The 26777-nt window shown below is 42.9% G+C and overlaps 1 protein-coding gene across 5 annotated transcripts in view; it reads right to left on the reverse strand.

Moving 5' to 3' along the window:
• The window catches only part of epha7 (eph receptor A7), an 88224-nt gene extending 62313 nt beyond the window's left edge, over nucleotides 1–25911 (reverse strand). For 4 of the 5 annotated variants that reach the window (XM_037086999.1, XM_037086998.1, XM_037086996.1 and 1 more), the window contains exons 1-4: nucleotides 25741–25911; nucleotides 24070–24134; nucleotides 22907–23576; nucleotides 4535–4690 (exon numbers count right to left, since the gene is read on the reverse strand). In XM_037086999.1, the coding sequence (XP_036942894.1) occupies nucleotides 4535–4690; nucleotides 22907–23576; nucleotides 24070–24134; nucleotides 25741–25834 (985 nt within the window). In that variant the 5' untranslated portion in view covers nucleotides 25835–25911. Of the gene's footprint in view, nucleotides 1–4534; nucleotides 4691–22906; nucleotides 23577–24069; nucleotides 24135–25205; nucleotides 25251–25740 lie in introns of those variants that run through there. The other variant, XM_037087000.1, reaches the window with a different exon arrangement.
• Between the last annotated feature and the right edge of the window lie 866 nt (nucleotides 25912–26777).

Below are 26777 nucleotides of genomic sequence, written 5' to 3' on the forward strand. Positions count from 1 at the left end.
ACGATCTGGTCATTTTGTGTGCTTAAAGGATTGTTTTGGATTATTACAAAGTGGTCATTTTATTTCAGAACTCCATTAATATGTCAGCATTTCACTCACTTAAACAAATGATCATCAGGGACGGATGAATCAACAGTTGGCAAAACAAGTGACTGCCCCTAAGTTTAAGGTGCACTATGTAGCTTTGAGGAACATATTTTGACTCATTGACTTTTTTTTTTTTTTTTTCTTAATGTGTAAACAAACTGAAGACACAAACCAACCTTAAAGGACAACACAATTTCAAACAGTTTTATTTTGTTATAAACAGCTTGTTAATTCATTTAGGGGGAAAAAAAAGTGTATTTATATTATCATCTCATCAATATTGTAAATTCTGAGTTTGAATCTCTAAATCGCTACACTACATAGTGCCCCTTTAAGTCCCAAAAGGCTCCTACTTTAACAACAAGTACTTTATGATGACTACCTAAACTAACTAAAGCAATAAATAAATGACTCAAAAAGTAAATTTATATGCAAAGTCATAAATGTGGCATACATCAATATCATCATTTAATTTACCTCTTTTTTTGCCTTTGTGTTAATTAGCTACCCTATTTATTTACGTTGAAAAAACAAATGAGTTCACATGTTAATGAATAAATATATCAAATGTAAGATCAAATAGGATGGCACATAAATGAAATAATGCCTATGCTTTTTTTTTTAAACGTAAGTTTTAGTTTTTAGTGCATTAAATAGCATTAATGAATGAATTCATATTTTGTTTATTTTAGCAGTTTTAGTCCTGTATATGAGCACATGTTCTGCATTTTTATGTAAACCATCCTTATCACTATAACCTACATCATGCTCCTCGCATTTAATCTACATGCACTTGATGTTCTTTATTTTACAGGAAACAGGATCTTAACAAACAAAATTGATAAAATGAATTAATCACGCATAATCTTAAATGATGCTGCTTTCAATCAAAATATAACAAAGCTGGGATTTCCTGGCTCTGTGCTTCAGTCTGTGCCTACAGTCTGCAGCCCTTTCACAGTCACCTAGCAACTCGAGGCAGGATGGGCCCTCTGATGGACGTCAACTTGTTGAGGTGGCACATTTTTAAGGGGGGCGGCGGGGACTGGGAGGAGAAGACGACCGCTCACGACTGCCCTTTCCTGCCCCGAGCTTGCACCAGCACTGCTCACACCTGTTGCGTGATTGATGCCCACTCCCCGACCTGTCAGCAACTCCAGTCTGTGCCCTGCCCCTGGAGAAAATGCCTCCCATGGCCATCAGCATAATCGCATTTTCTCACAATTTTGCACGTGAATGGCAAGGATAAACATTCAACAAACAAAATAATTTTCCTCCCTCACGCTCTCAACACTTACCACATAGGGTACATTGTATTGCAGCTATGTTTTTGCAACTTCTTCCCTCATCTTTATTCAGGGTGGATTTGGCTTTCATGTCTCCACATTACATCTTCATCTCATTTCCTCTCAAATCCTCATAGACACATTCTTAATCTCTGTGTGCCAGAGATCCATCTCACTGTTTTTCTAAGGCCTACGTTATGGTGGCTTTACAAACCCCTATTAAAAAAAATCTGTCAATCAAGCTGGCACTGCAAATTCATTTTCAATTACTATTCACTCCTGGTCTGGATAAGGCCTGAAATCACAGTGACGATTGGTCACACTGACTTAATCCAGTGATGAATGAGGAAATGCACGTACAAAAGCTGTGCAAAAATTGCGTCGGGTGAATGAGGAAAAGGGTGAAGCTATTCATACAAGTTAAAAATACATATTTACATATAATGGTATGGGGTCATCAAGTGTAGACCCGGAGTTAATGAAAATGAATAATGGAAAGTGTGCATTAGGCAACTTCAGTAATTACGGCGCTACTTGGCCAAGGTGATTACCCAGAAGGGAACAGCCAGAGGACACTGCAAAGAAGTGGGAACTTTCTCCTGTTCTGCCGCTGCATGTGAGTCTTGCCCTTGATCAGTGGGAGATGTTAGAGTGAAGCGTTAACATCCGATTAGGATGGTTGGAGGAGTGAGTAATGGACCTGTCTTTTAGAACAGGATCTGTATGGATGCGTCTGTGATATATACACAGATTGGTGGTTTGTGGCCACTGGTTGGCCTCAAATTTACTTAGCTTGACTTCTGTCCTTATCTGTGTCAGGCACTTGTGGGAATAAACCAGAGTGGAATCACATCACACAACATCAAGTGGCGAGGCCACTTCCCCTCTGGGATGAAAAATAGAATCTCTCTGTTTTAGATCAGCTGAAGATATGTTTCTGCCAAGAAATCAAGAAAAATGCCATAAAGCTGTTGTGTAACAGGCTGACTTAATACGTATTGATGTGAGGATTAGCAATGTCTGGCCACTATTTTGGGTCATTGATTCAGTTGGAAAGGGGAAGAATGAAGGGGCACAACGACTGACTGATCAAACATCATTTCTCAAGGTGTCACCAACACTCAGGTTCAGACAAGGTTGTAAAATAATCAGTAGACATGGCTTTAAAACAAACACTTGTTTAAAGGGACTCTGTGGAACTGGAAGATGGTTGTTAGTTTATAGCCCCATTCACACTGCACTTTCAAGGCGGGAATCATGCGGCAAACATCCGCCTCGCCATCTGTGTGAAAGTTACAGAGGCAGAGAGGGGGCACAGTGTCATCCTGCCTCTGATCCGCCTCTGGAGGCTGTATCAGAGCTGCAGTAGAGGTGAGATGGAAGAAACGCGTGAACGAAAAACCACACGGGTGTCAATGTCATGATGTGTACCATCACTCCTCTCTTGGTTCCACCACTTAGGCGCGCTGTACGAAATGACACACTGGAGCAGCTTTACCTCTGCGCTGCTTGGTTCAGTGTGAACATACGTTAGCTACAACAGCAGAGAGAGGCACTGGGACAGGTACTTGAGAATATGCATAAAGAAACATCCTTTGGAAAATCTGACCCTTCACAAAGACATCCACAGGCGAGAGCATTAATCCAGCCCACTATTTTAGCACTGGGGGCAACAAAAAACTGTCCAGAGAGTCAGTTTACTTGCTGCTACACTGGGGGAGCAGATGCAAACGCTGAAAACATTTCTTTCTGACTTTCCAAGCAGTGAAACAATAGCACCCAGCCAAAATGCAAATAGAAAGCTGATGTCTCAATGATAGATAATGTTTGTGGGAAATTGTCGCTCATTAATAATAGGAGAGGAACAACTTTCTTACACAAGTTATGATATTCAAATGTCTTCTTGCAACCCTCTATCTTAATAAAAACAGCTGGCAAGACATTTTCTCCTGATAGTATAGTATAAGGTGCAACAAGACTTTGGGGCAGACAGAGACAGAGATGTTGCTTGACGAGCTGCTTCACACACATCCATAAATGACATAGAACCATTTCTTAATGTGATATCTACAACATTAACTCCGGTCCGTACAATCTTCTCTTTGATTCTTTGATTTAATGCAGCGACAAGCCAATGCAGCACTGTAACATTCCAATGCTTGCATAATATCTCACCAGCAGTCTCTCTCGGTCACACACACACATGCATGCACACGCACGCACACACACACACGCACACACACACACGCGCGCACACACACACGTACATACATTAGGGATTCTGACTTGGCCTACTTTAGGTGTTCAGGGAAAAAGCAGCAGGATGTGAACGAGGCGTGCTGAATTTCCCCCATAACCATGTCGGTTTTTGTTGTTTTTAATCAACAGAAAACGGTACAAACCACAAAATGAAATGTTAATGTATCCACTCCCTTTCTTAATTTATATATCAGCAAAAGAATGACAGAGGTATGTAAGTAGCAACCACAAGCCTGTGGGCCTTTCCAGTCTTGTATAACCTACATTATCGGTAGAACGAAGACACACAGATTAGGTGCAGAGATTATGTTTACGGTTGCTGTTCACCTCCAGAGATAAAGAAGCACTAACATTGCCCCGCTGTGGTGTGCCACTACCCCTGAACAGTAGCTGTACGCAGTGGGAGGGGAAAAAAAACACCCAGCAGCACCTGGAATGACCGTGTTTTAGAACGGATTTAGAAGCAAATCAGCTCCACCCTTCAGTCTGAATCCCCCGGCCTGTGTAAATAAGCCATCAATGGCTGTCACATAACTGCTACACTGGCTAGGACAAATGAAGATGCAGGGTGCTGCCTGGGCTGCCGCTGCTGACTGTAATTGCAATCTTTCAGACGGGAAATGGCAAATTGCTCCTCTCATCATTAGCAACCAGCTAAGACAGAAAACAGACATGCAAGCCTGCAAACATAATTATAATGACATACTGGGAGGCAGAGGAACTGCTTTGGAACACATCTGGGGCTTTCATAAGGCCACTGCATACACACTGAACAGGTCTGGCGTGCGTTCAGGAGTGTGTTTTTTGTTTTGTTTTTTTTCATTGCATGTGTAGCTGTTTAAATTCAGATCCCACCGAGTGATCTGCACCGTGGTCACCTAGCCACGGCATGGCAGACTTACTTGTGCAGGCCACAGATGGAGGGTCAGAGAGGGCCCGGTAGTAGCCATCCTCACAGTCACAGCGCCAGGAGCCCTCGCGGTCGTTGAAGCTGTGTGCAGGACAACGAGAGCACTGAAGGTCCTGGGAGGAAGACTTGTAGAAACCACGGCCGCATGCTGCAGAAGGAAGAAAAAAAAGAGTATGAGGTCGAGGAAAAGAGAGCCAAAAAATTCAATGTATACCCCTGCACAGACATGTATGGATTTGATATGATTTATGAGTGTGGTGCTTAATCTTACACTTTGCCATATACATTTTTGTGAAAAACTGACAAAGGGCAGTACAGAATAAATTATTAAAATGAGTCAGTGCCAAAAGCTTTTTTTTTTAACAAAAAGTTCAGTTTAGAGGTAAGTCCCTGCAAAACAGCTGAATTTGTGTAGTGGAACCTGAATCTATCTAGGCCAGATTTCAAAATAAAGTCCCTGTTCCCTTTGCTACATACACGCACAAAACAAAAACTATACAAACTAGCTGCTTAAACTATTCATGATGCAGTGCTGAGGATGAGATCAGGAGTGTCGCAGCCTGAGGAGAGAAGCTGTTCTGTAGTCTGCGGCGGATACTTCTGTATCTTTTGCCAGTAACCATTATTAATGAAGGCTGAATTTATAGTTACATTGCTGTTGTAATACAATGCTTTATAAACCATTTATTGAGCAATTGCAAAGGTTTAAATATTATTTTTAACTCCATAATGGCCATCCAAATATTAGAAGAACTACATAGTACTGGTTGAAAAAGCATTTCATTGTTGTTACACTGAGGTAAATATGAACTATTGTTTAAAAAACTACAAGGTTACATTTTATTCCTGCCGGTTATAATAGAGTGATACAAACCCTGCTTCTGTCTGCAGATACCAGATCACAGAGCAGCTTCTTTCCTCAGGCTGTGAGTCTCCTGAACTCATCCTTAACCATGAAAAGTCTTACCACAGGGTTATTGATTAATCATCCAATTAGTTATTCTGTTTGTTTATTTGTATTTTTGGAGGCATTTAGTTTGAACAAGATTTTTGCCTGAGCGTTTCTTGACATTAAACGCTGATGCATCACAAAGTTTATCTTACATGTTAAAAGAAAAAAAACAAGTTTACATTCTCTAAATTACTATTTGAAAATTGATAATTTTTGTGTTTTTCACACCGGTGGGGGCACAGCTCATCTTTAACCCCGGGCTCTGTAACAGATTAATACGGCCATGGTGGTATACAAAAAAACAAATCAAATTGTACCCACCCATCACCAGAAATTCAATAGATCCATGAAATTCTCACAGCATTTTGTATTTAGTAAACCTGAGCTAAGCCTGGTTCACACAGGGTTATGTTCACTGATGATCTCAGCAGTCATTACAAATCACTGAATGTCTCGAGGTGATATTAGTCCTGTGCAAACAAAGTCTAACGCTTCTTTGCTTCACACCCGAATTCCCATCATGAAGAGGGCATGACAGAACAACCCGTTGTGTTCACATCTTACAGATGAACATGCCCCCCCCGCCCCCCCCCCCCCCCCCAGGGCCTCATCAAGCAGGCTGAGCCATGAAATGGCATCACAAGCCTCATGTTGAAGCATTAGCCCAGGGATAAACTGCAACCTCTCACTTTGAGAGGAAAATAACAAGGCTATTTTTATTCTGATGAATCCTCAGGTCAGTAAAGAGGTCTGACTTGTTTATAACAAGTCCTATCTCTGAGAGCAAACATTCTTCAGTAGAGCAGAGAGATATGAGTACACATCCAACACACGCACATGGATCATTTCAACACTGCACATTTGACCACGTCAGTAAATCACCCTCAGTCTGATACAACTAATCAGGAGTGACACATCACTGCCTCTGTGGTGAGACAGTAATTTAAGAATTAATCTTAAATCCAAAATAATTCACAGATTTTCCTCACATCACGACTGATCCTCTTTTCCCAAAAAGTGCTATGAAAGCAAGTAATGACAAATGCAGAGCATAAACAGCAAACGAAATACAATGATTCTTGCCAACCCCACCCTCAATCATATTCATTTGTCAGGTTAATGTTTAAATACCACTAAGCAGTAAACTATATATTCCAGGTCTGGTCGTTTTAGCCTTAAAGTCAACTAATCTGTTGTGACTGGCTGTGTGTGCAAAACAGAGCGAAGCCTGGTGAAAAACTGCAATCTCGGGCCACCTGATTTCTTAAACAACCTGCAAGAAATCTATAGTTTGGTGAATAGCTCTGCATACAAACTATCAAATTACACCAAAAATGCATTATTCATGAGTCACCGGGGGAAATGAGCAATGATTTTCTTACTGGGCACCCCCCGTTACAGATCTCGCCTCTGCTACTTTTTTTTATTTCCTTTTTCCAGGCGGATATATTGGACACCAGCCCCTGTGACAGGTCTGGAATAAGAAGGATTGAGGCATGCGAGTTTTGTTGTTCAACCACTTCCAGGGTGTCATGAAGAGGAGGCTGGGGGTATCCCCATTCCAGCTTCATGAAAGCCCTGTCATTCTGCATTTATTGCACTGCCACAGCCTCCTGGAACCAGACCTTTTTTTTTTTTTTTTTTTTCCAAGAGGAAAAAGTGCATGATTTTATCTCTAATCTTTCTTTACCTTTTCTAGCCGGTAATTGAAAACAGAGCCATCAGGAGGCTGCAAGCGGTGGGTCTGAATGCTGACCAGGCGGAACATACAGAGTATACAAGTGCTTACTCATCATATTTAGGTTCTTTTTTTCCTCTATGTACAGCTGAGATGAACATTTAACAAACAGCAAAGGAAGCCATGTCTAGGTGCAGAATCTGATACGCAGTGTAAACACTCCCTGTGGATGCTGATAATGACACTGAAGGGCTTTCTCCAACAGGTTAAAGACTGGCGAGATCCCGTCTGAGACCGTGATTTCTCCCACTACGCCGAGCTGTTTAAACATTCTGATAAGCCAGCGTGTCTGTTTGCCTTTGGGTTTTCTGAGAGCTCATCTGCTGGGTGGCCAGTGTGCAGAGTGGGAAAGCCCTGCAGGGACCAAGTCTATCTCCCATCGCCACCACCACTCCAGCAGACCAGAGGATCTACTGGGGGTGCTCTGGAAAGTAAACACAGTTATACTAGAAAACTCAAATGTATTTCAACATTTTTTTTTTTCAAAGCTTTGAAAGCATTTGCATTGTCTTTGCATTTTCTCCCTTAATTACAATTTGAATAACCAAACTCAGGGTACCAGCCAGTACCACACACTACTGATCTACCTACATTTCTCTTAAAGTTGTGTAAAAACAATTCAGATTATTAATGCGTAACATAGTGAAGGCTGGAAACTAGACCACCGCCTGTCTCCTAGTGAACTTTGTTGAGTGGGGAGTGGTCTAGTGTGCAGAATTCATGTCACTACATCGAACAAACATCAGTGATTTTGGTGAAACAGAATCATATTTTAAGGAGAACATGTTTTCTGGTGATCGGATGTCCTGCTGCTGCTCTGTCTCAGCTCTGTGATTTACAAGGGTTCCTAAAAAAAACAGAAACAGAATACTTTATGAATCCCCGGGGGGGAAACTGATTGTCTGATCAATTTTCTTGCCCCAATTCAACTAACTGTTGCCAAATTGCCATGTTTCCCAATCTCAGAAACTGACTGGTATGACCAGTGTTCTCAAAACTGATACAAATGAACTATAACTATTGTTTCTATAAACCGAACATGCCCTTCCATGCAAGCAAAACACACTTTTTTCTATGCTGCTGTCAGCAAAGTCCATGTGTTTATCAGTGTGTCCGACTGGCTTTGGCACCCGGAAATGTTTACAGAAGCAACAAGGCGGCAAATGAGGCCTCAAAAATCGAATGCCTGCCATGACACAGGCAAGTAAGTGTTTCTGCAGCACTCCCCACCACTGGCAGTGCAGTGAGTGACAAGTACAAACACAGCCATCCCGACCCAGCATTCCTGTCCCAGCGGCAGCAGCAGTATTACAGCACACACTGACTCGCTGCTGGCCGGTTTTCGTTCCTGGCACCAGATGCTGAAGAGAAACTCTTCTTCTGAGACACTAGGATGGGGTGATAACAAGTGAGAGGTACGCTGTCAACTGACCCTGCAGCAACACTTTGCTTCTGAGTGGAAATATCTACGAAGCAATTACACCAACTCAGTTCACCCAGTAACCTTCTTAACTGACAGCGTGACTAACAGCTTACTGTCCAACACTGACGCATAAACATGTTTAAACATTACACTAAAACCCAGACGCTTAAGTACCTGCACAAGAAGATGTAGCACCCAACATGTAATTACATTAGTAAGGATAAAGTGCCTAATAGTGACTCTTTGAAAAAAAGCAATTTATGTAAGTCTGGTCTGCTTCTAAACAGATAAAGGCCAATCAATGCCTTGTGCTTGTAGACACAAGCCTGTTAAAAAGCTCAGCATTAGACACAACAGCCAGCTTATTTACGACACTAAGAAATTAGTCAGTCCTCAGAAAAGCGGGCTGAGGTTAAGCAGAGAGAAAAAAAAGTCTTACATTCCAGCCAGCTCCTCGGCAGGCTACAGAGCCAGCATCTGTAATTTCCCTTCCAGTGGTCAAGCACTTTCATTCAGTGATGTGTGCGGGGACGAGCTGCAGTCAGCAATTTTACACCAAGAAAAAGGGAGCCTGAGAAAGGAGAGGTCCTCAGAGAAGTAGGATAGAGATAATCAAATGCTCCTGTGACTGTAAAGTCTCCATCTCAGCAAACACTGGCCCAAAGAATAAAACAAAGTCTCCTTATCTTATGCAGACATGCATACACAAAAAAGGGGGAAAACCAATTCCTCTATTTTTGTAAGATCTTGGTTTATTTCTCTTCCCTCCGAGCTGAGCTTCTTAACATTCTTGAATTACATCCAATTTCGCTCACGCTTTGGCAGTGTCATGACACTCCGGGTGAGGGACAGCGAGGGAGGTGAGAGAGCGCCAACGACTTCTTATGCGACAGCCTGACATATCCCTTACTGGCCAAAATAGAAAATAATCATTTCCCTTGTCTGGGGGTGACGCCATGGCACTTGGTGTTTTTTTGTTGTTTTTTTCCCTCAGTTAATCTTGTGCCCTTGCAAACAGATCCAAGTCTAAATGTGCCTTGTTGGTTTTCTCTGCAGTCTCCTATTTTCTGGGGAGGGTTAGTTAAGTGCATACCAAAATATGTCCATTGCATAGAAAATCTGTCAAGTATCAAATATGACCAAGAATGCTTGGTCAGAATCTGTGAGACCCTTGTGGAAGTGGGGATTACAATATAGTGGATCCTCCAGGCTTTGCAGATAAGGAAAAGGTGCATTTCAACGATTTTGGATACAAAGCGTTAAAATACATTTTTATTTCAGTTCTGACACTGAAACTGAGGTATAATAGTAGTCTCACATAGCCTGCCCATCTCCACAGCATTCTGCCAGTGGTAGAGAAAGCTAAACCCAGGGTGCAGCAATGATGCCCTGTCAAAAAAATAGTGTCAGGGGAACTTGTTTTTCACATGGGGAGGTGAGCCCTGGCATTAAAATGGCCTGAAAATTAAAAGGAAGCAGCTGATACCTAGTTCACACTCGGAGAATTAGCAACCAGCTAAGAGTAAGAGTAACCAGCATGTACATTGCTAGCTTGGAAGTTGTTCTTTTATGTAGCAACTGGGATTTTAAAAAGTAAGAGTAACATAGAGACAATGCAAGGATGAACTGTCTACCAACTGTCTACACTCGTTGAGTCAAAGTAGTACCATAGCAGAACCGGTATTGAAACATTTCAAATAATGCAAGTCCCTAGTGTTCACAGAACCTGGAGAACTTCTTGCTTGCTTTTAACCCACAAATCCAATCAAGGTCAGTGTTGTTATCATGACCGGAAGACAGTGTGTGGAACCTGACCGAGACCAGAGCAACATCGCTCCGTCTGTCACATCAGATCAGATTCTGATAGTTCTGATCCAGTTTATACTACATTGGGTATCTGCATAGACAGCTGTCTTTCCCAACATGCAGTTGGTATATTTACACCCCTGGACCAACCACAGATGTGGAAAGTATAACATGGATGTTAGGTTTCAGTTGGTAAATTATCAAGCTGTATTTTTTTGGCACCGTCTCAGCTGTGGCTGTTGAAAAGTGCTTTATAAATAAATCTGAGTTGAGTTGGTACACTGGTAAACCGGTGCCAGGACCAAAAACACTTTAATGACACCCTGTCTTGGAGAAACTGAAAGTTGACCCCACTTACTTGTTTTTACAACCCACAAATCCAATCAAGGTTACAATCCTTATTACTACTAAGCATGGAGGAGTCTAGATGTCAGCTGGGATATTGAGTTTCTCCCCATTTGTCAAATATTGCAGCAGACGGGGCTCAGAGTGAGCTCCAGTATGCGAATGTGGAAGATTCCCTTCCCGTTTTTTTTGCAGAGGCCAGAGCGAGAATGACTAGTGTGGGCCTTTCTGTCCCCCCAGTCCTAGCATGATGAGTCCTGTCAGGGCCGGGCCTACCCCCCTCTCCTGCTGCCCTCCCGTCCGGCCTGATTATGTGTTAAATCCGCCTGTGTGTCGGGATGGATGTGGAAAGAATGCGCGCTGAAAGGAGCCGAGCGGGGCCACGGAGACCCGGAGAGAGCAGCCTGGAGATAGCACCCCATTAGAGTGATAAAAGAGGCAGAGGGAGGAGAGCAGCCGACAGGACCAACATGCAGGCCCTGCCACTGATGAATGCCAGGTGGAATGGGTCAAGCACGATAAAGGAAACAGTTTATTTTCTTATTTTAAAAAAAAACACCATTTGTTTCTGTGAAACGCTTGCCATGGCCACTGCTGCTCTGATAGGGAAATGTCTTTATAAATATCCTCTCTAAACACAGGCCTGGTATGATGGGGAGCCTGTTGCCTGTTGTTTTGTATGTTTCCTCCATGTGTCTTTTCCTTTGCCTGAGTGATTCAGACATCGAAAGCTTAGCCAGCCTCTATGCAAGCAGGCCTGGGTATCCTATGATCTCTTACTCTAATTTCTCAACAGAACAGTACATTATAGAGTTACAGAGGGATTAAAATGATCGCAAAATGCAAAACTTTTTTTCAAAATTCACCTTAGTTTGTGACACAAACATATTATTTTATCTTGACAATTCCCTGCGGATGAGGTCCCATGGGACGTGATCGAAAGCTGCATACAAACGCTAATTGGTGATCCTGATTTGCGATTACTTTATCAAAGATTGTTTTTCTTATTTTCTTTTTAAATTTTTTGTTGAATTATAAAGACATACTTTGTATTTGACCAGAAATCTGATGCCAGTTTTTGGTACTTGACAATGTGCTACAGACACATTTCAGCAGGAGGAGAGAAATCCAGGCACCCCAGAAATATGAGAAAATGTGTCAAATGTGGAAGGAAATATTAAAAAGCCCAATTTGTGCATGCCTGACCTTGTGTTCCATACATGTTTTTTTTTTTTTAACTTTTTATCTTATTGACTTAAAAAAAAAAAAAGAAAAACCTTTTTTACATGTCTTTCATTGTATGACACATATTCTTATATTTGGAGTGCCTGCATTGCCTGCGTGTTTATCTGAAATACAACACCACTTCCATCTACATTGCATTAGCCACCACTCATCTCTTTTCCTTACAAGTCAAGGCTGGTGCAGCAGAAATATTCTTGATGCCCCAGTCTACCTGTGAAAAACAAAGGACCCCTCTCCCTCTTACTCATCTCATCGCTTCTATTGCACTGCAATCCGTAGTTAATACTGCCATAAACATTCTCTGTCAGCTATTTCAAAATACCCTGTGTCTAGCTGGATGTTCAGACAACCATGAAATGCTATTTAAAAACCCAACTCCTGCTTTATGTTTTTCAGTTTTACTTTCAGGGCATACGATTAGGACCATGACCGTGCGTTCCGACTGTAGAGAAGGATGTCAATAGCTCACACAGAGCTTATTTCTCATGCATTAATGTAGCCTGGGGCCTATGTGTGTTGCTCTGATTAGATGTGACTTATGTTCTCTGCCTCAATAAATAGCAGGCCTTAGTGTGGACATTCATCAGGCTGTGTTTACTGGCATTTTCTGCATACTGAACTATGGCTGCATCTCTGTAATGGACTACAGCCTGTGGTGTTTTCCTCTGCAATGTAAGAAGCAGTACGTCTTGTGAGTAATTTCACACAGGCAGGCAGACCTGGGGAAAATCTGAGCTGAGTATACTTCTTCGACTTGAAAAGCTTAGGACAGCTCAATTGATCTCATCTTGCAGGTGATGTGTGGACTGTTGTAGCTGCAAAGGTTTTAGAGAAATCAAGTGCACCTTGAAGGAAGATATGAGTTATTTATCAAGCTCACTGCAGTGCTGACTAACATTTTCTTTCTAGCTTGGCATCATCTGAATGGCATTAAAACAAGTATTGTATTAGTTAATATGTACACATATACGTTTTTCACCTCTGTCGCCAGGATAAAATTCAACATTTCAGAGAGCGAACCTCCCTGAATATCTTAAGGAAGACCTTGGGCCAAGGCAGCTTCTTTAATCCAAAACCAAGCTGGGTTTGTGCCCTAACCTAACCAGAGCATAGGCACACAGCATCGTCACAAAGGAAAGAGTAAATCACTGCATCTCTTGCAAGACCCACCCTACTGTGCTCTGATCAGCTTGCGTCTACCACTTTCGTACGACAGGTGGGTTCTCTACATAGACGAAAGGACCGTACCGTGTAGCCATTGCAGCTGACTTTTTTCCCTCCTAAAATATGTTCAGATTTTTAGCCTTACCACCGATACAAACAAAAGAAGCAGCAGGTGTTTGTCATTTTTTTCTTTTTCCTCTGAGGCCACTGGACTGCTCAAAGTCATTCTTTCTTTTTCAATAAAGAGAGCGATGCTCAGCAGCTTGGGTTTTTTTCTAGCAGACATGTTAATCTCCGACCTATGAGAGACAAGGCGCCTATCCAGCTCCAGGAATCAGTGGAAGATCACACAAAGAAAAGGAAAAGAACTGAGGCCATTCTGAAAATCTCCTCACAGGACAGACAGAGAGTTTTGAACGAGCTGACGGGGAACACCTCCCGTGTGTGTCAGAAGAACGAGGGAGTCTCGGACATAGCTACAATAAGGATTAATAGGTGCTGTTGAAGCACAAGTTAAAAGGGTTAAAAACAAATCTGATGTCATATGGTGCCAGATCCTCCCTCCACCCCATGCATGCTTGGAATGGCTGCTACTGCTACTGCACACATACAGACAACCGAGCCATTCATCCGAGGTACCTGTGCTTAGCGGGAGATAAGTAGCTTTCCATGAGAAACAAAGAGAAGATTAGCATTCCCTTACACTGTGTTGGAGGGCATGCAGCTTTGCCCTCTGAGCAGAGAAACCCCAAAGGAAGTGCCTGCTCACTTGTTCACAGCAAAGATCAAAGCCAGACACTGATTAAGTTATACTAAAATTGAAGCTAATGCTCCTGCTACGGTGCTATCGCCAGGCCACGCAGTTTGACAGGAAAGTGGGACAATTAGGAACTAAACAGCAAACTAATGAACACCTGTTTTCTCTTTGAACCCTCCTGCTGATTTACTACATGGCTTTGGAGGTGGAAAATAAGGGTATTTGAAGATTTAACCCACATCAGTACATTTACAGCCTCTCAATCAGCCTGAGCAGCAGCATATCTACACACACTCCCTCTTAAGCTATCGGGTGGAGTGAACTTTTTGAAATGGATTCTCAGTGACATGGAAAATGTCCCTATCTAATCGTCTTTTGTTTAGTTCATTTAACTCGGACAGAAGCAGGAGAAAGGGCCCTTAAGGCTAGCCAGGCGGCTACCTTTAATGGATGAGGTGGTCAGCTCTAAAAAGGGAGCCATGCTAAAAGACATCACAGATGAGGGGAGGACTCTGCATCGTGGGGATGAAAGCACAGGGTCCAAAGGTCTCACCGATCCATAGCCCCCTGCAGCCCAAGCGAAATCAGTGCTGAAAATGTCCACAGTCAGCAACTGAGCATTATCGCTGAATTGTGCCAGGGCCTACCAACCCTCCTGACCCAGGCCCCGCCCACCCAAATCCACCACGCACAGCCCCGGCTCTGGTCCCAGAGCTGTGACAGAAAGGAATGAAACAATGTCAAACTAGCTGCTCATCACTACTGTGGCCTCCACTGACACAAAGACGTTGGCTTGGCCTCAGATGCCCACGAGGGCTTGTGCAGATCATGATTACTCAGTTCACCAAAAATGAAAATTCTGTCATTATCTACTCACACCCATTCCAATGGAAAATGGTGTGAAGTTTCATTGTACACAAAACATATGGTTTTATTTTATTATTATTATCATTTTTTTAATCAAATAACTCCATTTACTTTAGTTGCTTAGGAAAATACTGCAACACTGTTTTGCTCTGAAGTTCCAGAAATGTTTTGATGAGTACGAACCTTCACACGACTTTCCATCAGCATGGAAGTGACTGGATGATAACTCTATTCCATTTTTAGGTAACTATACTATACTATGAAATAAAGAAATACAAAAAACTTTTTTTTTTTTTTTCATTTTCCACTCATTTCAAGCTATTCAGGTATGCCAAATTGGTACAAAGACAGGTCAATGTATTATACAATGAGATCTAATGATGAATATTCCTGACTTTTGAAATTTCATAGAGCAAATGATGAATGGTGTCTATGAAATAACTGCAGATGATTAGTCATTAGATTAGCTCTTATGGTGTTTGTTCTCCTACTCTGGTTATGTAAACATTGGACACCTCCTGTTTTGCCAAGCTGTCGTAATTTTAACACAACTCTCTGGAAAAAAAACAGCAGGATTTCCTGCTACAGACCCATCCATAGCACATTTTAACTTCTGCTTCCTCTGCTCTGGATGTAAGTGGGAAAAAGTGTGAAGTTATGTAATAAGTTATTGATTCTCCTTTTAAAGGAAGATTGAAGTAGAGATCCAGTGGTCTAAAGCATCCCGGAGGAGCAGCTCCGCTGACAACAGGGACCTCCCTGCTGCCTCTGAAGGTGGCGAGACCCCGAGCAGAGTCACATATCACTTTCACCCTCCTGCCACAGGGACACAAGACAGAACACCAAAGACATTGTCTTCTGACATAGAGTTCGCCTGTCTGATCGCATCCCACTCAAGCAGTCAGCAAGCAAGCAATTACAAAAAAGACATCTGCGCCACAGTTTGGATTGCTAAAACAGGCAAAAGCCTAGAACTGCAAGAGGTATGGAAGCAGGGATCGATGGAGATGTCTGAACCTGTTAGTGCAAGTGGAGATGAGGGCCGCTGCACTGCGGGGAGGGCTCTTTTGTCATGCAGGGAGAGGGGGCCGGAGAGGTGACTCTTGTGGCGATCAGGGGTCAACTGCTGCGATCATCCATCTTCCTTCTTGACAGTGTCCTGTCAGCCAGGGCGCTCATGTTACTGAACACAACAGGCAGGCCTCCATTGTGGCTCTATGCTTGTCTGCAGCCATGTGTGAATGAAGTTAATATTCACTGACCTCATGCATGGCCAAATGTAGACCCTGGTGTCAACTTGGAAATAACGCTATCTGACACAAAGTGGTGGGGGTCTCCCTTTAGAGGGACTAACAAAGTCACCTACCAGTATGGCTGACCATATGCCTTTTTTTTTGAATGAGGGTTATTTACTTGGATTCTGTCTATTCATGTGAAGCAATGTAGGGTCTCAAATGTGGACTGGCAGGTCAAATTCCAAAACCTGGATACTGAGAAGTCATTATTCGCCTGTTTCTTTCTTTCCAACTTGAAAGAGTGTTCAGATTCTGGTTGAAACAAATTTAATTTCAAATTTTTCCTTCATCAATCAATCAAAGTAGAATGCACACGCACCAAACTACATCCTTTGCATCAAGGGTAAAGAACAACAACAAATCTGCTTAGATGTCATGTAGGACATACTCCCCTTACATCACCATTCACAGGCAAAAGTAAGTAATCCAGTTAATTGCTGTACGTACATTTATCTAAACCAACCTCACGATATTTCTGGGAGACTCCGGGTTTGCTTTGCCCTCTATTGATTTCCTCCCGAGGTCACAATTCTCCCATATTTCTCCCAGTGACAAACTTTTTTTTACCTTTGAGTTTTCACAACCTGTTTCTGGCACCCTACAGCCTGTAGTCTACTCTAATGTCCACCCTGAGTGAGTGAGACACGCACAGAGAAATGGAAAAGACAAAGAAATACATCCTAGAGATCCTGTTTCTTCAGATTTTTTTAAAGGAAGGGGGCATGCATTTCATAAAATCTGCTGTGTCAAGTCTATCAAAGGGCTGCACCAAAGTCAATCCCCATTGGCTAGCAAACAAAGGGCAGCAGCATGCACAAACTCGCTACGGGGCAGGGCCATAAGCGAACATGACAAGGTCTCAAAGTTGGATATCAATACTTAATGTTTGTAAAAAAATAAAATACAAAAAAAAAGATTAAAAAAAAATAATCCAATATCAATACATTACAACGTGTCTAGTAGCCCCCCTCCCCCCCCGCCCCATGTCTAGAGAAAACACATATGTTGGATACTGAGAAAAACAGGGTCAAGAGCCAAAAGAACCATGGGGTTTCATGCACTTGGAAAGAATCTTTTAATACAGTTTTCTGGTTTGTACGCCTACAGCACTGAACGAAGCTTCTCCATCAGCCCACTTGATATTCATGTATGCATGAGTCAGTAGCTGTAGTTTATCAGTAGGGGTGAGAGACAAACCCATCACCAGTGACCAGACACTGCAGCCTTGGGTTCTTCTCTAAGATCACCTCTCTATGCTGAGATTGTGTGTTTTAGATCCATCTTTACTTCATTGTCATATCTGCAAATTCAAAACCAGTGAGAGCAAATATTCCTGTTTTCTTGACTGTTTCAGCATTAGGGCAGTGGACCTCGGTGGACCATTGTAAAAAGAGGCATTTGTATTTCATCTGATGTGCTGACAGGGCAGTCCGATCAAACAGAAAGAGCTGCAGGCCGGGCCTTGCTTAAGCAAGTGTATCCCAGGAAACAACTTTGTCTTGTTTTAACTTCTCATTTAGAAGTGTCTTGGATCTGGAAGAAAAGTAAACACTCTCTATTGCACCTTGCCAAAGCACAGTTTCAAACATTCTGCCTATTATTTATAAATGTAACTGTGGTTTGGTCTCTACTAATGAGTAGGAACTAGATAAAGCACAAGAACTGCACTGAAATCTTCAAGTCTACATCTGTTCTCAGTAGAGAACTGAAAGAGCTGCAAACAGTTGTTTAAATAATCAATGAAAAGCCCAACGGAAAATGTATCTTCAACCATTTTGAGAGGCAGTTAATTTGTATATATATATATATATATATATATATATATATATATATATATATATATATATATATATATATATATATATATATATATATATATATATATATATATATACACACGTGTGTGTAGATATAGCCATGGGTTATTAGTAGTAGTGGTAGGCATTTTACAAAAATTTGTTGACATTACATAGATCAAGCAATTTACTGAAAAATGAAAGAAAAAATGTATATGTTAAATTACATTTTTAAAATTACATTAACTACATTTAATCATCATTAATCATTTTAAAATAGTTTTAGCAGACAATACTACAAGTACCATCACCAGAACCTAAGACGATGACTTCAGATTGTTTTCTTTTGTCTAACCATCAATCCAAAACCAAACACACTGCATTTATAATAGTTTAACACAGAGAAAGTAGCAAAGCCTAATATTTGTGAAGCTGTAACCAGAAATGTATGGCAAATGATTTGATGTATGACTGATTGAACATTTTAGTTTCTCCAGATCTAACGTTTCGTCCCTGTAGTGATCAATACTAGGACACTGTTACTTGTATTGGTAATAACATTCTGAGCAGAGAATAGCACATCTGTCTGTCTGACTGCTACCTGCCAGGCTCAGACAACAAGTAGGAAAAGCCTTGGGCTGTGCAAGAATGCTGCTATTCACAGGAAGCAGACACTGGCAGTGACAGGACGAGCTCCCATCCATCACCAATTTATTTCAATCTTGAGTGATTTAGGTCCATTTGGGTCTCATGTGGATTCAGTGCACACCTGTCATTTGCATAATTAACTTCTGGTGCGGTTGTAAAAGACAGCCATTTGGTGTATTAAATTCACACCTTATCAATCAAGGGAGCATCCAGATGTATGAGGACCTCCTGACTCCTAGCTTCCTGGCTTCATTTGAAATGCTAAGTGCAGCTTTATCTGCAGGGCTGGAGCTGCCTGGTGGCCTCCATACACGTTAGCTGTCGTGGTCAGACCCCAACCGCTCAGCCCTTTCCCTCAGGGGCTCCATCATCAATCAGTCTCCAACTAACTTCTGTCCAACACTCTGACAGTCAAGATGGATGATGCCAGCGTCTACAAGTTGCTGTATCCTCTCATTAATTCTCTTGTTAGCATGCACCAACAGCAGTGAGATACAGCCTGTTTTATCTGTTTTTCACCACATAGAGGCATCTCCCTCATTTGGTAGAGGGTCAACAGTTAATCATTTCTCAGGCACTGGTTACTTAGTGCCACAATGATGGGATGCGTCAAAATCAGACAACATACATTCCCTGGATTGAGTGAAACAAAGACGCCAATGTACTCCCACAAGGGCCCTCTCTCTGTCTTAACGACTCTGTGGCTCCACTGCAACCAGCGGCCAGCGCTGAACAAGACCAGCGGATGAATGGACGCTATTTTCACAACACGCACTTCTTCGCAAAATGAAGGCTGCGCAGGCTGCGGGGACACTTCAACTGGCCTTTTTCAACACCCATTACACTGAGACCACTGAACGCAGCGGGTGGAGAAGAAGAGTGACATTTACTGCTGCAGATTGCCACACAAAGAGTTAAAGAGCGACAGAAGGAAGGGGGGGTGTAGGCCGACAGACAAGGGGTCCCTCTTTGCTGACGGTGATGAATGAGTGGATCACAACACGTTCAGCGGAGGCCTTTGCATCCACAGAGGGGGCTCCTCAAATGACATGACTGACAGCTCAACTCGCTTACTCCACCTGCACCCACTCTCCAGCTGAATATTTCACTCTGCGGCCATGTTATAATCATAGCACAGCACAGATACTAAAATAGGACAGAGACTGTCTTATGGCAACAGCATGCCTCAAAAGAAGTGCCTGTCAAATCATTCAACGCCTTCAGTGCCTGAAACTCTGCCCACACACCTTTCTCACGTCACAATTTGGTAGGCGGAGGATTAGGGTTAGGATGAGTCCGATGCTTGAAAGGGAAACCTTGTCGACTTTCAACCAGTCTTGCATAAGTGATAGACAGACTATTGGCCTGGCCAATGATCAGGGCTAATATGAAGTAATTTTCTGATTGTCATCTCAGTGATTTGTCTGTCAGATGCTAATAAAATAAATTAATTTAAAATGTATGCAACATCCTCTCATACCATGTCCCGCCCACAACACTCTGATCACGTTACAATTAATAGCCTATACACGACAAAATAACATGACTCTGCAGAGTAACTGAATAGCAATTGAATGTATCAAATAAACGAGGAAGAGAGGAAGAGGAAGTATAAAGTAGCAGAGAGAGGAAATCCTTAAGTAAAGTACCTGAAAATTGTACTTAAGAACAGTAGTTGAGCAAATTGTACTTGGTTTTCATTCTGTCACTGGTTGTTTTTTCATTTTTACTGCAAATGAATATCAGATATGTGTTATCTGTCTCCTTGATTTCTAATAATTGGTATTGGTGTCAGCCCATATAAAAGACATGTCAGTCGACCACTTTGTATCACTTCAACGTTGGTACTATATGCAAATGAACAACAGTAAACATTTGCCTACAAATGAAGCTAAACTCGCTATTTAGCAGATTTTAGGGCTGTTATATCAACCACAGATTGTACTTTTGCATTTGTGTTTGCCCGCATCCATGGACACAGAGAGCATAGATGCATCAAGAGAACTTTTCCAGCTGTCAGACATTTCTTTAAAAGCTTTTTCATTCCATTTGAGCATGTAGGGAGCTTAAATCTACAGAAAATATCTGAACTGTGAAAATGTGCTGTTTTGGTTGGTTGCGGTGGAGTCACAGGTGTGTGACAGTGCCAGATATTTTTAAGGGGAACTCGGGACAATTCCCAGTCGTTTTTCTTACAACAAAAAAATATATATATATATATTTGGAACATCTTGTGGTAATCAAAATGTGATCTTGTCCTAACACAAACAAGTGTTTTTTTGTGCCTAAACCTAAACAGACCATAAGTACAGTTGTCACAAGATAAAATCAATAGTTAAACCTAAAGAAAAGTAAAGATTCAACATATCCTTGGTTTGCAAAAACATACACTGTCAACATCTATTCTGGTGATCGGGTTGCGTATTGTGTGCACAAATGAGTATGTGCTACTATCTCTATGTTTTAACAGTTCTTTGCATCATCCTCTGCTCTATGACGGCACGCTTTCCAGCCCATCTTTCAGCCCGTCCATGAAGAACTGGTACAGACACTTTGTCCTTCAGAGTGAGTTCAGATCCCACTTTACACAAGTGAGTTTGTTTGAACCCTTAATACTTAAGGTGCTGCATTGCCAGGAATCACCATTATAACAATGAGCAGTACTTTTACACCAGTGAGACAAGCCAGTCCAAGGTCCAAATGCCAGTCATAGCCACTTGGACTTACTGCTCTACCGTTCGGCTGATAGAAATACTTTGAATAGCTTTCAGATTTCGTGGGGGGAAACTACTGAATGGACAATTTAATGTCAGTGGAGCTGCTGGAAGAAGTGCTGATGGTGCACCATGATGCTCATTTTATTTAGATTAACTACCTCTTAATACAAAGGCTTCTCACGCCTCAGTGGAGATAAAGCTCATAAAGGTGCAGTGTCAAGACTGGAATGTGATCCACGTGCACATTACGGAGCCTCGATTTTGGCAGTTGTTCTAGTTGACATGTGAACAGATTAATTAATAGAGAGATGCAACAGCAATCTGTTCTGAGAGCGTAATAACAAGAAAAAGGTAGCTCAAATTACTTTGTTGTGTTGGAGCTTTTGGTTGTTATGCTGCGTAGCTCTCTCTCTCTCTCTCTCTCTCTCTCTCTGAGGAAATAAATGTGGGCTTCTCAGCAACCAAAGGGCACAACTGGATCTCGCATCTATGCATATTAAAATAACAAGAACAATAAGGAGGAGGTCCACGGGGTTGAATCAGCGATAGCCTACCAACATTAGAGACATAGCACAACTTGAGGCGGGCTGCGTTGCTCTAAATTACATGGCCTAATATATTTCATTAACACACCTCCCTCGGTGGGGTCCCTAATGGATGACAGCGTGGCATAAAAGCTTGTCTGCCAGGGACACTAATTTGTTCTTAGATGCATTCCATTCAATTATTACTGGCTGCTGCTCCTCGTAAGCTGCTTAGATTGAGGTTGCCCGCTTTGCCAAAAAAAAAAAAAAAAAGGCAGCCTTGGCCGACAAGGCAGGCCACTTAAGTTCTGTGACCTAAGTGACCCCTTCTAATCCATAGTGATTTTTATCTTTCAAGTCAGGTGGCCACTGAAAATAATCCTCTGAGCAGTTGAAGTGACAGAAAGCATGTTATTGTTAATTGTGGCGGCACGATCCAGCAGCACAACAATGCACAAACGAGCCGCGGCGAGGCTGTTACTTGCCTTCCTGTTAGGCTCCTTCATAAATATCCTGAGGCCTAAATGCCACAGAGCGACAACTATTTGTTTCCCTCTCCGTCAGGGTCCTTTGGCCGCGGCAGAAAGATACTGACAGACTGGCTGGACTTCCTCTAGACCTGTATATTCTGATGGGGATTGTCCTGGCTCCTTGCCCGTAGGAGCTGGAACTGAGGAGCTAAACTCAAGTTATTATTTAATCCCAGTGTCAATAGAATCATGGCTATAAATTAAGGGGCTTGTAATCAGTTAACATGAATTCCAATTATTACACTGGGGATGTTTGGCCTCAGTACTTTATCCGTCTCTGCTGCCGCCAGATCAGCTGCTTTAATCCCATTTGCCAACACAAATTTTCATTTCTTAATTTCAGTCATTTACCTGCTCTGCATATTCAAATCGCAAATACTCGACAGTTTTTTAGATGTTTTTTTTTGTTTTGTTTTGTTTTTTTCTTGGCACACCTTTTATTGTGTGAGATCCAGGATTAGGATGACCCTGACTGGTTTCTAAGAGCAAATTTAACAATAACGCTGATGAAATGAAATGACAATAAAGAACATGACAGTAAAGGAACTGGCACTCACGTTCACATGCGTCTCCTTTCTGATGAAATCCAGCCTTGCATATACATTTCCCAATGGGCACCAGCCATTCCCCTTCAGCGCTGCAGTGCATTTTTGGGGAGTTTTCGGCCTCCTCCTCGGCATCGCTCACGCACATGCCCTCGACCTCCACCAGCGAGGAGAACTCAGATCCCGTAACGGTGTCTGGGAACGTGGCCAGGTTCTCGATGATAGACCAACACTTCTTGTAATAAACTTTGACAGAGACCAGGGCGATACACGCTCCTACATCCTGGAAGGCCAGGTAGAAGCCACGTCTGGACAGGGGGCCAATGATTCGCACTTCTGTATTCAGCTTCATCTTCCTCTCGCCCAGGTCGCCCTGGGTGAAGCTTTCATCTGCTGCAATCGTGTCAATTTTCACGTACTGGTTCTCCCGTAGGCTCCTGCCCACCTCCGAATCTGTTTCCTGGTAATACAAGTTGAACGTCTCCTTGCAAGTTCCCACCACACCAGGTAGGCTGTTACAATCCCTCAAGGTGAACTTCAATTCAACAAAAATTCTCTGGGCATTGCCCTTTTCTATCCAGTTAGTCCGAAGCCAGTTATTCTGATTCGGCTCCATGACTTGACAAACCTGGTACGTGCGAATGGGTGTGTAGTTCTCATCCAAGCCGCTGATCTCTTCCCACTGAAAGAAGGAACACATTTGTAAATGAATACATCCATGAGGTGTGCAATTCAAAAGGCGTGGAGGGAGACATCTAATAATCACACTGGATGGAAGCGGTACATGAAACATAGCTGATCAGACACAATAAACTGCAGTGAATGAAGGGATTGTGGTTGCATTTTGCTCACATTATTTATTTAAAAACTACCCACAGTCTGCTTTTAATCAGACCAGCAAGTTTTTGGTGGTTTGCCTAAGGCCTTTGTGCTCTGAATGTCAAAAGCCGGGAGAGTTTAGTCACAGAAACAACCTCTTGCATTATTTTACTTTTGTTCTGGACTTCTGTTAGCTGAGAATTTTAGGCTACGGATCCTTTACGTCTTGTTTGGGAAATATCATTCCTCTTACATATGTGGGACATCAGAGAAAGCTGGTAAAAAAAAAAAAAAAAAATAGAGAGACATGGGGTGAGTGTGTGTGTGCCAGCGATGCAGAGATTCTGCAGACTTACCCCATTGGGAGGATAGGAGATCCACTCCAGTTCTGTCTGCTGTGCCTTGGAGTCCAGCAGAATCACTAGTGACAGGAGAAGCAGGTGGTTAAATCTCACCGGGCTGGGTTTTACTGATAGGCCACACATCGATATCTATAGCGAATATAACCGTGACCTAATTTCGAGCAGCAGCAGCAGCTAAAGCAAAGGAACAGTGAATATATACAGACTGCAGCAGACAGGTCCTCCTGACTGCGGGGAACTTTCTGGGAGACAAATGTAGACAGTGACGGCGTGCACAAAGACGGAAAACACACACCGGAGTGGGCCGGGGATCACTGTGCGCGACAGCGCTCATCTGTTACATGTGGGTTTACTTCACGCATCACTTTATTACAACTCAATTGCGGAGTTGTTGCGTTCAGGTCCCGGCGGCGGCTGCTGCTGCTGCTGCTTCCATCCCGGCGCACACACGGGAACATGCGCTCCAGCTCGGGAACATTTTTTTTTCCTGCTCAAAACGACCCCGAAACTGCGATGAAAGCATTCCACGTGACAGGCAGTGTGTTTGCAGCTTTTCTCATGTGTCGAACCTGCCTGTTTTATAATCTGGAAGCGTCCGCGAGAGCAGCGCGGCACCACGGCGGCTTTCATAAACAAAAAAAAAATAAGTTGTTCTAATAATATTTAATATCAGAAGACAGCTAGAGAAGGGGGGCAGGCAGGGCGCACCGCCGTGATGAATATATATATATACATATTTATATATATGCCATGTTATATTTTACAGGATTCTGCGTGATAATATCGGCGAACCCCCGCGTATAAACACGGAGGGTTTGCGATTCCTATCTGCTGTTCCATCCTGCCCGCGCTCGCTTATTCCACTGTAGTTTCGCTGCTGAGAACATCCCTACCTGCCCTGCCGGGATTCTCTGTTTAACGCATACAACAATAATATTAATTAAAACAGAATTCAATCAACTAAAAGTGCCAATTTTCATCCATGTGAGTTTTTCTTTTTTTATTCTTTTCTATTTTGTATTTATTTATTTATTGTTTAATCAGCCTTTTTATTTTGGTGTCTTGTAGCCTTGATTCAGATGAACTTGAGCGTCTGAGGCAGATAACAGCTCCGCGTCAGTCTACCGTACCTTCCTGTGAAGAAACGAGCGCAGACCGGACTGTTGGAGCCGAGGCCACTTTGGAGGAAACAACCCTCTGAAACTGCGTCCACACACACGGCTGACTGTCTGGCTCACTCTCGCACGGCCAGGCGAGTCTGCCGGGACGATCGATCCGCTGATATCACCCAGTTTGTCGTGATAGATTGTTAATCTTTAACGAGGCAGGCTACTTATGCCGACAGCGTACTGCAGCTGGGGAGAAATAAAAAGAAGAGCTCCTGCGTCTAATCCGCGCTCTACAGCGTTCAACTGCCGTGCGTAAAAACGCCGAGAGGTCGATCACAGGCAGCCCGGGAGCAGCGCTGTCATCCCCGCACACCGGCCTCATCTGGCCACAGGAAACATCCACCTTTAGACTTCATTAAAATGGAAAATGAATAGCACCTAAAATGCAAGAATAGAAGAGCTACGATCTGTCGGCTCGTTTGGACTCCTCTCCGTTCATTCTGGAGGATGTCTTCCAAATGCGGCGGGATGAAGAGTCCAAACTTTAAGAACTTACCTTCCTTCGCATTCTGTGCTTCCCCGCTGTCTACATAGCAGCATAAACGAAGGCAAAACGTAATCCACAAACACGGGATGGACCTGAAGAGCATGGTGCAGCCGCGGATTTCAATCTAGACCGTAACTCGCTTCGCCACCGTCCCGCGTGCTTCCCATTGACGACACTAAACCGGCTGTATGTACAACAATCCGCTGCTCCCCACTCAAATAGCGTCTGCTGCCGCTGGGAGGGGACTGTGGCTCCGGGCATGTCAGTCAGGTGGAGAGGCGGAGCTATCGTCCAATCGGAACGCGGGGAAGGAAACGTAGCGCACACGGGGAACCAATAGGCGCACGGAGGTGGGAGCGGTTCGGGGGAATGCACGACGGAGGAAATGTTGTCACAACTCGGATCAGATATTTTTGGTTTTTCTTCAGGAAGAGGCCGAGGGATGCTCTGGACACGCACGCACGCACACACACACACACACACACACACACACACACACACGCCTGGAGGATTTTTAGTGGTTGAAATAGAAACTCTGACAAGCAGTGAGCTTCACAGTCTCGAAAGTTTGTTTCAGGGTGCTGTTAAGTCACAGTCTGATACTTACTGAGACGCTGATCTGTTCACTGAGGGTTTGATCAGACACCCACTGTCATGTGTGTCTGTTCTAACGCCAGTGTATTCATCCGCACACACGTGTCACCTCTCAGGAGCCGGCAGAGGCATTCTGTACTCTCATCTGTTCACGGACATGTGACAAACTCAGTGTTGGTGCTCACTGCTTCCTCGGACATGAGTGTGAGTTCTGCATTATATTAAATACAGATTAAGACTTACTGTCATGCTGGCAGATCAGCTGTGTGGAGAGGGCCAGCCATGTTGGTGGCCGGAGGGAGGAGGAGGTGGGGTGCTATTGGGCAGCTGTCGATGAGGGCCTCCACAATGACACAAGACCTGGAATCTAAGTTTTTTAGATAGATAGATAGATAGATAGATAGATAGATAGATAGATAGATAGATAGATAGATAGATAGATAGATAGATAG

This window comes from Acanthopagrus latus, chromosome 22 (genome assembly GCF_904848185.1).
Source record: "Acanthopagrus latus isolate v.2019 chromosome 22, fAcaLat1.1, whole genome shotgun sequence".
NCBI classification, from domain to species: Eukaryota; Metazoa; Chordata; class Actinopteri; order Spariformes; family Sparidae; genus Acanthopagrus; species Acanthopagrus latus.